The sequence below is a fragment of the Petromyzon marinus genome, chromosome 79 (genome assembly GCF_048934315.1).
Source record: "Petromyzon marinus isolate PM22_M1 ecotype Great Lakes invasive population chromosome 79, UKy_Petmar_22M1.pri1.0, whole genome shotgun sequence".
NCBI lineage: Eukaryota > Metazoa > Chordata > Hyperoartia > Petromyzontiformes > Petromyzontidae > Petromyzon > Petromyzon marinus.
In genome coordinates, this window is record NC_133745.1 from 18,461,292 (window position 1) to 18,474,772 (window position 13,481).

The 13,481-nt window shown below is 53.8% G+C and overlaps 1 protein-coding gene across 5 annotated transcripts; it reads left to right on the forward strand.

Annotated features, from left to right (window-relative positions):
• Window positions 1–414: 414 nt before the first annotated feature.
• Window positions 415–12,377, forward strand: LOC116957628 (uncharacterized). Of its 5 annotated transcripts, none has more exons than XM_032979886.2 (5): window positions 415–903; window positions 4,345–4,461; window positions 5,670–5,972; window positions 8,367–9,142; window positions 9,496–12,377. In XM_032979886.2, exons 1-5 carry the CDS (start codon window positions 810–812, stop codon window positions 9,913–9,915), a joined length of 1,710 nt encoding a protein of 569 aa, XP_032835777.2. In that variant the 5' UTR covers window positions 415–809; the 3' UTR covers window positions 9,916–12,377. The 5 variants fall into 5 exon arrangements, with proteins under 5 accessions (XP_032835777.2, XP_075913261.1, XP_075913260.1 ...); XM_076057146.1 differs by having other exon boundaries at window positions 9,520–12,377; XM_076057145.1 differs by having other exon boundaries at window positions 415–875.
• Window positions 12,378–13,481: the final 1,104 nt, after the last annotated feature.

Here is a 13,481-nt window from a genome sequence, read left to right on the forward strand (position 1 = left end):
TGGGTGCGTGGGTGGGTGGGTGCGTGCGTGGGTGGGTGGATGGGTGGGTGGGTGAGTGGATGAGCGAGTGGGTGGGTGCGTGAGTGGGTGCGTGAGTGGATGCGTGGGTGGGTGAGTGGATGGGTGGGTGGTTGAGTGGATGAGTGGGTGGGTGGGTGCGTGGATGAGTGGGTGGGTGCGTCGGTGGGTGAGTGGATGGGTGGGTGAGTGGATGAGTGGGTGGGAAGGTGCGTGGGTGGGTGAGTGGATGGGTGGGTGGTTGGATGAATGGGTGGGTGGATGAGTGGGTGGGTGAGTGGGTGGGTGGGTGAGTGGGTGGATGAGTGAGTGGATGAGTGGGTGGATGAGTGGGTGGGTGAGTGGGTGGGTGAGTGGATGAGTGGGTGGGTGGATGAGTGGGTGGGTGAGTGGATGAGTGGGTGGGTGAGTGGGTGGGTGAGTGAATGAGTGGGTGGATGAGTGGGTGGATGAGTGGGCGTGTAAACATCGCCACTGGGGGGACAGAAGCCGACCGGGCGTGGCCCACCCACCCCCTCGTGCGTCCACAGTTCCGGCTTTTAAATAGGCTGCTGCTCGCTAACAGCACTTGCCCCTCCAGCCTGTCTCAGGCTACACGGGGGGCCTTTGTCTCTGTAGTAGCTGTGTAAGTAGCGCGTTGCGCGCCGCGTTTAGCCGCCCCACGCTCCCCTCTCACTCCGAGGAAACGAGAAGATGCCAGGTGTAGTCGGCACTTGGCTTCGTTCGTCAATTCGCTTTTTTTTTCAATGCTTTGCTTGATGTGCCATGCCCCCCCCCCCTTTTTTAAATGAATGATTTCACAAAAGACTTCACGCTCTGCTCTCCTCCTTCTCGTGCCGGGCGCTGGACGCGGGGCGGTGAGTCCGCTCCTCCCCCCTGTGCCAGGTTTGCCCTCTCGCCGTGGAGCTCACGAGGTCGCGAGCTGCTGCTGCTGCTGCTGCTCCGGTTCCTCCTCCTGTTCCTGCTCCTGTTCCTCTTGTCCCTCCCTCGTGTTCCTCCTCCTGTTCCTGCTCCTGTTCCTCTTGTCCCTCCCTCGTGTTCCTCCTCCTGTTCCTCCTCCTGTTCCTCTTGTCCCTCCCTCGTGTTCCTCCTCCTGTTCTTCCTCCTGCTCTCCTGCACCTCATCCTGTCCCTCCTCCTCCTGTTCCTCATCCCCTCCTGTTCCTCCTTCTGTTCCTCCTCCTGTTCCTCCTCCTGTTCCTCCTCCTGTTCCTCCCTCGTGTTCCTGCTCCTCTCCTGTTCCTCATCCCATCCTGATCCTCCTCCTTCTGTTCCTCCTGCTCTCCTCCTGTTCTTCCTCCTGCTCTCCTGCACCTCATCCTGTCCCTCCTCCTCCTGTTCCTCATCCCCTCCTGTTCCTCCTTCTGTTCCTCCTCCTGTTCCTCCTCCTGTTCCTCTTGTCCCTCCCTCGTGTTCCTGCTCCTCTCCTGTTCCTCATCCCATCCTGATCCTCCTCCTTCTGTTCCTCCTGCTCTCCTCCTGTTCTTCCTCCTGCTCTCCTGCACCTCATCCTGTCCCTCCTCCTCCTGTTCCTCATCCCCTCCTGTTCCTCCTTCTGTTCCTCCTCCTGTTCCTCCTCCTGCTCTCCTGCACCTCATCCTGTTCTCCTCCTCCTGTTCCTCATCCCCTCCTGTTCCTCCTCCTGTTCCTCCTTCTGTTCCTCCTGTTCCTTCCTCCTGTTCCTTCTGTTCCTGCTCCTCTCCTGTTCCTCATCCCCTCCTGTTCCTCCTCCTGTTCCTCCTCCTGTTCCTTCCTCCTCCTCCTGTTCCTCCTCCTGCTCTCCTGCACCTCATCCTGTTCCTCATCCCCTTCTGATCCTCCTCCTTCTGTTCCTCCTCCTGCTCTCCTGCACCTCATCCTGTTCCTCCTCCTCCTGCCCCTCCTGTTCCTCCTGTCCCTCCTCCTCCTCCTGCCCCTCCTCCTTCTGTTGCTCCTGTTCCTTCCTCCTGTTCCTCCTCCTGCCCCTCCTGTTCCTCCTCCTGCCCCTCCTGTTCTAATCCTGTCCCTCCCTCCTGTTCCTCCTCCCGTCCCTCCCTCCCGTTCCTCCTCCTCCTGCTGTTCCTGCTACTCGCAGTTGGCCATTGTGAACCCTGGGCCAGAGTGGAACCCCTAGTTCCTGCGTTCGGTCTCCCTTAGACGGTTCACTTCACAATCGGAACGTCGTATTTGTACTGCAGGAGGAGGTAATCCGATGAGCTATGAAGCTCTTTGGCCACAGATGTCCATTGGGGGCACGGGGGTCAGAACGTTGCTACAACAACAAACACACACTATAGGAGTGCAAAGTATAGCAAATGTAAACAAATCACTTGCAACAAATACAACTGAACTGTTATACTGGTAGGAACCTCCTGGTTGCACCAGCCCACAGGGGATTATTGTGTCCGTCCGTCCGTCGTTCATCCAAAAATGGGAGGGGTGGGGCTGGGTGGAGAGGGGAGGGTGGGGAGGGGAGGGAGGGGAGGGTGGGGAGGGGCTGGGTGGGGAGGGGAGGATGGGGAGGGGCTGGGTGGGGAGGGGCTGGGTGGGGAGGGGAGGGGCTGGTCACCCCGTGGTGGCCTTATAAAACTCAACGTTTAACCTACTCACGCCGGCTTGTGCCCGCCCTCACAGTCGGGCATATTTGCGTAATACACCACGTGGTGCTGCCGTTGACCCTGGCCATTGACCGAGCAACCCAACGTTCCTACCAGCTCCCTCTGCAGGAATGTGTTTTATTTTACCAGGTAAAGCCCACTGAGCTGGACGCTTTTTTTACACGCTTTCATTTAACTCACTCTGTTGTATCCTCAAATCTTGTAGCTCAATTTTAACCCACTTCCCAATGTGGTATCGACCGCAAACTTGATATACTTATGTCATACTGATGACAATACTATATTCTATCATGTTTCGGCTTGGGTCTAATTGTCCATAGTCAACTGACGTTGGCTGTAATTGGCCACGGTCCCTTATGTTATGGCAAGCTTCGGGGCCGCTTCCTGGAGTGGTGGAGTTCTTCCATTACTAGTACATTTCGCAAAAGCGTGTTTTAAAAAAGTCTTGAAAAATATTACTAATTTTTCATAAGCGATCCTGGCCATCACGTAATGAGAGCAGCTCAACGAAGTGGGCTCATCATCATCGTCTTCGTCATCATCGTCGTCGCCGTGTGGAAATTTGGTAGCAGCAGCCAAATAATCAAAATACAGGGTGTTTAAAAAAGATGGACCCGATTTGTAATCGCGAAATCTCTGCAACCACAAACCGCCCATGAATGAAACTCTTACCACTTGAAAGTGTGGGGCATAGAGTTTCAAATGATTACCGCTAAATGCCTCTCCCAGCGCACAAACAGCCCCTAGCCTCAGTCATTCGCAAGACGGTGACCCCAGCGCAACACAAGGGGCGTTTTGCGTTCTGCAGTTCAGCAAGACTGAATCCGTAATTGCGGTGCAGCGTGCGTTTCAACGGCATCTTGGCATTGATCCGCCGATGTCAAAGAGCATTCGTCGTTGGTACCGAGAATTTGATGAAGCAGGCTGCTGTTTATGTAAGGGGAAGAGCACAGGGCGACCACGCACCTCAGATGAAAACGTGAGCAGAGAGGCGTTTGGGACTAATTCAACTATCGTCTCGACGTTGTCCGTACAGCAGGTGGAGGGCACAGAGCATTTATAAAATGGTTAGTAAAACTTGATAACTCATTAAACCGTTTTTTACTTTTTGTGTAATTGTAACATGTTGCCATCCTCAACTGTACTGCTTTGGAATTGGATCCAATTTTTGAAACACCATGTAGTCTCATGGAGAGACGCAGACTCCAAATATAGGCGTCAGGGTCAGGATCGAACCCAGAACCTACCAGGTGAGGTAGTTAATATCTAGTATCCTGGTTGCTATGAGATGTTAACTACCTCGCCTGGTATACAGGAGGTCGTGGGTTCGACCCCGACCCTGACAATGCCTGCTGCTGTATATTTTAAGTGGTGGGGCCGTGGATTTTTCTCCGGGTCCTTCCGGTTGTTCCCTCGTTTAGAATCAACATCATCACGCATTTTCTTTGGAATCTGGCTGCAATACATTTCCACGTGACGATGATGATAAGCCCAACTTCGTTCAGCTGCTCTCATTATGTGATGGCCAGGGGCGCTTCTGAGAAATTATTTAAAATAAAATCCCAACGGAATGTGCATCGAGTCTCTCCTCCTGTTGTTCCCTCCTCCTGTTCCCCCCTCCTCCCGTTCCTCCTCTCTCCTCTTCCTCCCCCTCTTATTCCTCCTCCCCCTCCTGTTCCTCTTCCTGTTCCTCCTCCCACCGAACGTTGTCATTCCGCTGCCACGGGAAGGCTCCGGATTTTTGTCTCTGCGCCCGATGGAGGCGTTCGTCAAGCGAGAGAACGAAGAGGAGAGGCCGCCCCGGGCGGAGCTGCGGGCTGAAGTGACGGCACGCGGCAGCGATGAGGGTGAGCGGGGGTCCTGCCTTGCCGTCAGGGACGGGGACGTGTTTTTAGATATGTCAAGAGGAAACCTGAGACGAGACTTGCTCGCAAAACTCGCAGAAGTAAAAAAAACGCTAAACTAATGGCTCCACGGTGGCTAGGGATATGTTAACTCCCTCGGCTGGCACGCAGGAGGTCGTGGGTTCGATCCCGACCCTGACGCCACAGTGGCTAAGGAGATGTTAACTACCTCGCCTGGTACGCAGGAGGTCGTGGGTTCGATCCCGACCGTGACGCCACGGTGGCTAGGGAGATGTTAACTCCCTCGCCTGGTACGTAGGAGGTCGTGGGTTTGATCCCGACCCTGACGCCACAGTGGCTAGGGAGATGTTAACTCTCTCGGCTGGTACGCAGGAGGTCGTGGGTTCGATCCCGACCCTGACGCCACAGTGGCTAGGGAGATGTTAACTCCCTCGGCTGGTACGCAGGAGGTCGTGGATTCGATCCCGACCCTGACGCCACAGTGGCTAGGGAGATGTTAACTCCCTCGGCTGGTACGCAGGAGGTCGTGGGTTCGATCCCGACCCTGACGCCACAGTGGCTAGGGAGATGTTAACTACCTCGCCTGGTACGCAGGAGGTCGTGGGTTCGATCCCAACCCTGACGCCACAGTGGCTAGGGAGATGTTAACTACCTCGGCTGGTACGCAGGAGGTCGTGGGTTCGATCCCGACCCTGACGCCACAGTGGCTAGGGAGATGTTAACTCCCTCGCCTGGCACACAGGAGGTCGTGGGTTCGATCCTGACCCTGACGCCACAGTGGCTAGGGAGATGTTAACTCCCTCGGCTGGTACGCAGGAGGCCGTGGGTTCGATCCTGAAGGGAAAGGGGCAACGGCAGCTGTGTTAGTGAGACAGTTTGCCCGTTTATGTAAAGACATTTCACCTGGTGATGTACTCAGAGAGTCGGAAATAACAGCTGACATAGGCAGGTAGGATGGAAACATCACAGTCAGTTAAGACTTTACTTGGTTAATAACGTCCTTCCATAGATTGCTCAGTTTGTACCCATCTTCTCGGTTGAAGTTGTGTCTGTTTATATATTTGGATGGCTTCATGATGGTAATGCCTCCGCTAGACGTGTTTCCACGGGCCCTGCACCGCGTCTCGCTCCCAACGTGACGTCCGCCCGTCTCTCCATCTCTCTCCCTTTGTCTCTCGCACTTCGCTCAGCTCCCATTCGGATCAAAGAGGAAGATGACCGGTGCCCACCGACTGCTGCTGCTGCTGGCGCTGGTGGTGGTACTGTTGGAGAGGACAACCCGACCGTCAAAGAGGAGGACCTTCACATCATCGAGGTGGACTTCCAGACCGAGGGAGAAGTCGCCCAGCACCTGATGGTGGCCGACGGCTCCTCCTCCTCCGTGGCGGTGGTGGAGCCAGGGGGAGGGTCGTGGCTCTCGCCGGAAAGACGCCGGGTGGATTCGGCGCGCGTGGCGGAGATCGAGGTGGTGCTGGAGGGGGACGACGACGATGGTAGGGGATGGTGGAGGATGGCAGGGGGTGGCAGGGGATGGCAGGGGGTGGCAGGGGGTGGCAGGAGATGGCAGGGGGTGGCAGGGGTGGCAGGGGATGGCAGGGGGTGGCAGGAGGTGGCAGGAGATGGCAGGAGGTGGCAGGAGATGGCAGGGGGTGGCAGGGGATGGCAGGAGGTGGCAGGGGAAGGCAGGGGAGGCAGGGGATGGCAGGGGGTTGCAGGGGATGTGAGCAGCTGGGTATTCGCACATGTACGTACAGTGAGGGAAAAAAGCATTTGATCCCCTGCTGATTTTGTACGTTTGCCCACTGACAAAGAAAGGATCGGTCTATAATTTTAATGGTAGGTTTATTTGAACAGTGAGAGACAGAATAACAACAACAAAATCCAGAAAAACGCATGTCAAAAATGTTATAAATTGATTTGCATTTTAATGAGGGAAAGAAGTATTTGACCCCCTCTCAATCAGAAAGATTTCTGGCTCCCAGGTGTCTTTTATACGGGTAATGAGCTGAGATTAGGAGCACACTCTTAAAGGGAGTGCTCCTAATCTCAGCTTGTTACCTGTATAAAAGACACCTGTCCACAGAAGCAATCAATCAATCAGATTCCAAACTCTCCACCATGGCCAAGACCAAAGAGCTCACCAAGGATGTCAGGGACAAGATTGTAGACCTACACAAGGCTGGAATGGGCTACAAGACCATTGCCAAGCAGCTTGGTGAGAAGGTGACAACAGTTGGTGCGATTATTCGCAAATGGAAGAAACACAAAAGAACTGTCAATCTCCCTCGGCCTGGGGCTCCATGCAAGATCTCACCTCGTGGAGTTGCAATGATCATGAGAACGGTGAGGAATCAGCCCAGAACTACACGGGAGGATCTGGTCAATGATCTCAAGGCAGCTGGGACCATAGTCACCAAGAAAACAATTGGTAACACACTACACCGTGAAGGGCTGAAATCCTGCAGCGCCCGCAAGGTCCCCCTGCTCAAGGAAGCACATATACATGCCCGTCTGAAGTTTGCCAATGAACATCTGCATGATTCAGAGGACAACCGGGCAAAAGTGTTGTGGTCAGATGAGACCAAAATGGAGCTCTTTGGCATCAACTCAACTCGCCGTGTTTGGAGGAGGAGGAATGCTGCCTATGACCCCAAGCACACCAACCCCACCGTCAAACATGGAGGTGGAAACATAATGCATTGGGGGTGTTTTTCTGCTAAGGGGACAGGACAACTTCACCGCATCAAAGGGACGATGGACGGGGCCATGTACCATCAAATCTTGGGTGAGAACCTCCTTCCCTCAGCCAGGGCATTGAAAATGGGTCGTGGATGGGTATTCCAGCATGACAATGACCCAAAACACACGACCAAGGCAACAAAGGAGTGGCTCAAGAAGAAGCACATTAAGGTCCTGGAGTGGCCTAGCCAGTCTCCAGACCTTAATCCCATAGAAAATCTGTGGAGGGAACTGAAGGTTCGAGTTGCCAAACGTCAGCCTCGAAACCTTAATGACTTGGAGAAGATCTGCAAAGAGGAGTGGGACAAAATCCCTCCTGAGATGTGTGCAAACCTGGTGGCCAACTACAAGAAACGTCTAGACCTCTGCGATTGCCAACAAGGGTTTTGGCACCAAGTAATAATTCATGTTTTGCAGAGGGGTCAAATACTTATTTCCTCATTAAAATGCAAATCAATTTATAACATTTTTGACATGCGTTTTTCTGGATTTTGTTGTTGTTATTCTGTCTCTCACTGTTCAAATAAACCTACCATTAAAATTATAGACTGATCATTTCTTTGTCAGTGGGCAAACGTACAAAATCAGCAGGGGATCAAATACTTTTTTCCCTCACTGTACGTACGTGCGGATTATGTGTGTGTGTACTTTGAACTTGGTTGTGGTGATTATGATGGTGGTGGTTGTGATGATGGTTTTGATGCTGATGGTTATATGTATGTACTTTGAACTTCTTTCCAACCGTGCTAATCAGAGGTGATGGTGGGTGGTGATGACGATGGTGGTTGGGATGGTGGTTGTGATGGTGATTGTTGTGATGATGATGCTTGTACGTTGAACATCTTTCCCACTGTACGTAGCCAACCGTGATAATCAGAGGTGATGGTGGTGGTGATGATGATCAGTATCAAAGACAACTCTTGTACATTATTTCCAGAGCATGTTTCTTTGCATGTTTTGCCACAAGTCATGATGCCTTGCAATAACAGGGATCTATTTGGTGTTGAACATCATAAAACAAATCCTGTTTTATTGTTGCCAGAAAGGATTCAATCGTATTTTATAATTTTGATGGTACTGGCTAAATAAAGGTGCCACAGATAAATAAAATTGAATAAACGCCTCTTCCGTTTCTGACGCACCAACAGAAGAGGCTGACGATGACGACGACGATGCCACGCCCCGAAGTCGCTCGACTAAGACGGCCAGGAAGGGGTTTGTGGGAACGTTCGGCCTGCGGGCGCCACCGCTCCACCGCTCGACACTCCGCGGCGACCTCTGGGCTCACCAGGGCAACCTCCAGATTCTCCCGGGGGGCAACCTTCGGACCTACCAGGGCGACCTCCGGGGTCGCCAAGGCAACCTCTGGGGTCGCCAGGGCAACCTCCGGATTCACCGGGGCGACCTTCGGATTCACGAAGGCGACCTCCGGGCTCGCTGGGGCGACCTCCGGGCCCCGGTCTCCGTTCCGAGCCACGGCCGAGACGCGGCAGGGAGCCGCCGCTCGGCGAGGATCAGGAGGCGCCGCGTCGTTGCGCTTCCGCCGCGGACTCTGGGGAGAGCCCACGAGGTGTCCGGCGACGAACGGGCGGACGGGCGCTTCAACGACGACGCCGCCGCCAGTGGTGGTGGTGGTGCTGCTGGTGCCAAGGAGGAGGTGAAGAAGGAGGCGGAGGAGCGAGTTGTCGCGCCCAGCACCTTGAGAATCTCGGACCCGGAGGTGGCGCTCGTGTTTTTCCTGGCGCTCGTCCTGCGCGCGCTGCTGGGCGCGGCGGAGATGCGACGGAGGGCCGACCGCGCGCGGACGAGGAGGGCGGCGGCGGCGGACGCGGCCGTGGCGTTCCGCGGAGGAGATGGCGGCGGCGGCGGCGGCGGCTTGGATCGGCTGAACGAGATACTCGGCAGGCGGCGAGCGTCCAGAAGGGTGAGGGGCATCCTCCGCTTTGTCGGCCGTCGCAGAGACATCGCCTGGTGAGGTTGTGGGTTTTATCCCGACCCTAATGCCACGGTGAACTAGGAGACGTTAACTTCTCCGCCTGGTATACAGGAGGCCGTGGGATCGGTCCAGACGCTAACGCTTGCTGTGTATTTGCATGTCTTTCCCCCCCCCCGTGGCCGCGTGAATTTTTCTCCAGGTCCTCCAGTTTTTCCCTCCACATTTAGAAAATCGAATAAACCGAACGCGGACAATCAAATATTTGCCGTCATTAAATGTTGTTTGTGTTATCCCTCCCTCCTCCCGTGCCCGCTCCCGCCCCACCTCCGCCCCACCCCCAGAGAATCCTTCACTATCTGTTCCAGCGCAAGCGCAGGGCTTCCGTGTGGACGCACGTCCGCTCCTCCGACTGGTGGGAGCGGGAGGCGAGCTCCTTCACGGACGCCCAGTGGCTCCGGAGCTTCGGCTTGTCACGCGACGCCTTCGCCGGGGTCTGCAGCGCCCTGGGGCCCGCGCTGCAGAGGCGCGACACGACCTTCCGCCTGTGCGTGCCCGTCGACAAGAGGGTGGCCATGGCCCTGTGGAAGCTGGCGAACGGCGGCGGCGGTGGCGGCGGTGCTGGCTACAAGGGCGCGGCGCAGCTGTTCGGCGTGAGCGTCACCACGGTGTGGCGCTGCGTGCAGGAGTTTTGCAGCGCCGTCTCCCAATCGCCGAGCGCAGAGCGGCTGGCACAAATGACCCAAGGATTCCACCGGCGATGAGAGGGCAGGGGCGGAGCCGAAGCCAGGGGCGGAGCCAGAGGCAGGGGCGGAGCCAGAGGCAGGGGCGGAGCCAGGGACGGGGCCAGAGCACACTCCGTCCACCACGCGACCAAGTCATTTACATCCGTGGGACATGCGCGGTCAATAATTATTACGTTTGAGGGTCAGAAGTGTTTTTCGACACCCCAGGTGCAGCAACAGACACCAAAGTGAGACGAATTTTTGGGAGTTTGACGCGGACAGTTTGGCCTTCACTTGGCGGCGCGAGGGTGGCACGCTCGCGTCGTCGGCGTGTAGCCGACCCCATGCCGTATAGGTCAGTCCCAACGCATAGCCCCTGCACGGTTCCCTTGCTGGTAACTCCGTGGGCTGAACCGCTGCCGTCGTCGCTGGCGTTCCCGGGACAGTTGGCTTACAACGGGCCGCACCCGATGGGGTCCTTTTGAGGTAGCCTTGACAATGCGTCGGCGTTTCCGTGTTTTGAGGCCCTTCCGATGTGTAAATCTGATACGAGTCCTCCTGCAATTCTCATGGCCAAGCGCGCCAGCTGAACCCGACGGCTGTTCTGTGCGCAAGGAGTACTGGAACGCGGTGTGATCGGTGCATATAGGTAGGGTCTGTACAGCTGAACGAAGTGCACAACCGCCAGCAGTTCTCTGAGAGTTACGCAATAACACTGCTCCACCGGCAATAGGACGCGACGACCGGAAGCAATCACTTCAACCCCAACCTACAGCTGAGAGAGGACAGCCCCTATCCCCAGATCACAGGTGTCCGTGTCCAAGATGAAGGGCAGGGAGAAGTCTTGGGTATGCTAGGGGTGGAGCATCTGCGAGCCGTTCGCGCAGCGTGACAAAGGCCGTTTCTTCCTCTACCCCCCAATCAAACAATGGAACCCACCAACTCACACACGCACCCACCCACACATTAATCCAGCCACTCACACAATCACCCACCCACACATTCATCCAGCCACTCACACAATCACCCACCCACACATTCATCCACCCACTCACACAATCACCCACCCACACATTCATCCACCCACCCACTCACACACGCACCCACCTACACATTCATCCAGCCACTCACACAATCACCCACCCACACATTCATCCAGCCACTCACACAATCACCCACCCACACATTCATCCAGCTACTCACACAATCACCTACCCACACATTCATCCACCCACCCACACATTCCTCCAGCCACTCACACAATCACCCACCCACACATTCATCCACCCACTCACACAATCACCCACCCACACATTCATCCACCCACCCACTCACACACGCACCCACCCACATTCATCCAGCCACTCACACCATCACCCACCCACACATTCATCCACCCACTCGCACAATCACCCACCCACACATTCATCCACCCACTCACACACGCACCCACCCACACATTCATCCAGCCACTCACACAATCACCCACCCACACATTCATCCACCCACTCACACAATCACCCACCCACACATTCATCCAGCCACTCACACAATCACCCACCCACACATTCATCCAGCCACTCACACAATCACCCACCCACACATTCATCCAGCTACTCACACAATCACCTACCCACACATTCATCCACCCACCCACACATTCCTCCAGCCACTCACACAATCACCCACCCACACATTCATCCACCCACTCACACAATCACCCACCCACACATTCATCCACCCACTCACACACGCACCCACCCACATTCATCCAGCCACTCACACCATCACCCACCCACACATTCATCCACCCACTCGCACAATCACCCACCCACACATTCATCCACCCACTCACACACGCACCCACCCACACATTCATCCAGCCACTCACACAATCACCCACCCACACATTCATCCACCCACTCACACAATCACCCACCCACACATTCATCCACCCACCCACTCACACACGCACCCACCCACACATTCATTCAGCCACTCACACAATCATCCACCCACACATTCATCCAACCACCCACTCGCACACGCATCCACCCACTCGCACACGCACCCACCCACACATTCATCCAGCCACCCACCCACACATCCACCCACCCACCCACCCACAAACTCACACTCACCCACACACACTCACCCACAAACTCACACTCACCCACAAGCTCACACTCACCCACACACACTTATCCACTCACCCTGCCACCCACACACTCACCCACTCCAAGGCCGTAGACATGGAGTCAACATTGGGGGGGGACCAAATCTTCCAGGAGGTCCCCCCCCCCCAGAAAAAAAAATCTAAATTTGAAAACTCATTTCCTGTTTAAAATATAAAAAAAATTCACTAGCATTGGACTTTTTATTTATTTTGTACAATAATGTCTAATTACATTGCTCTGTTTTTTCTTGTTTACATTTTCTTGTTTCATTGTATGTAATAGCAGAGATTATGGATTAATAAAGTACAACCATAACCACAATAATATCAACAGAAATCTATTTTATAGCAATATATTGGGGGTATATTTTAATATTGGGGGGGATGTGTCCCCCTCGATGTATATTATAATTACAGCCTTCACCCACCCACACACTCACCCTGCCACCCACACACTCATAACATTAATATAACATAAAAAAATATTAATGTTATGATGGCGCTTCGAGTGGCAGATTCGTGCCAGAAAGAAAATTTACAGTTGAAACAGATTTTATTTGTTTAATAAAACAAAATAATGTTTAAATACGTTTTAAAATCAAGTGTTTAAATGTTTAAATGGCTTCATAGTTATCAAAACTCGACTAGCCTCAAGTGCCGGATTATCCTAGTAGCAAAAGTAGCTACATATGCTACGGGCCCCTCACTCCATGGTGTGGACCAATCCGTTTCAAGGACAATGCATATATTATCATAGTATTTTTTTGTTTGCATTTTGACTGCAGGTATTGTGGTTAATGCAGTGACATGAATCCTTTAAAAGGTTTCAGTTTTGTTGCCAGAAACAAGGGGAAAAAACCCTATTATTATATTTTGGGCCCCTCGCTTTCAAGGGCCCCGTGCTAAATGCTTTCAAGCTATCGATTCCGGTTCAGTAATTCTGCACTTGCTCTATCACTATAGTACTATACCGCCTTGAAGTTTTAAGAACGACTCTGTGTTTAATGTTAGCGATTTGTCTTATCTGGTTGTATGGGGCCGTCCATAAATGACGTCACGCGATTTTGGAGGATTTTTAACCCCCCCCCCCCTTAGTCACACGGCGTCACAAAAAGTCAGACCCCCCCCCCTCAAATATGACGTCACAAAGCTCTGCCGCCCCCCCCCCCCCCAAATAAAACATGCTTCAAATCGCTTTAAACTATTGTCATTGTAGTGCATATTTAATGCGGCGCTGGACTCTGATGTTGTAGGAGAAAACATTTATTAACAAGTCTATTTAATTAAGTAGAACGTGTTGATTGAAAGCTTTCGTGACTGCAAGGATTAATCTTCTTTGGTTCTTTCGGCAAAGTCACGTAGAATGAGAATAAAATAATGAATTGATAAAATAACAACATTCTCACGACGTTTCGGCCACAACACAAGT

Excerpts from the sequence above, each read along its gene's own strand:
- LOC116957628 (XM_032979886.2), top strand. The coding sequence starts at position 810 with ATGATTTCACAAAAGACTTCACGCTCTGCTCTCCTCCTTCTCGTGCCG. Across the intron at positions 4,462-5,669 it reads GGCACGCGGCAGCGATGAGG|CTCCCATTCGGATCAAAGAG; the intron begins GTGAGCGGGGGT and ends CACTTCGCTCAG. Across the intron at positions 5,973-8,366 it reads GGAGGGGGACGACGACGATG|AAGAGGCTGACGATGACGAC; the intron begins GTAGGGGATGGT and ends ACGCACCAACAG.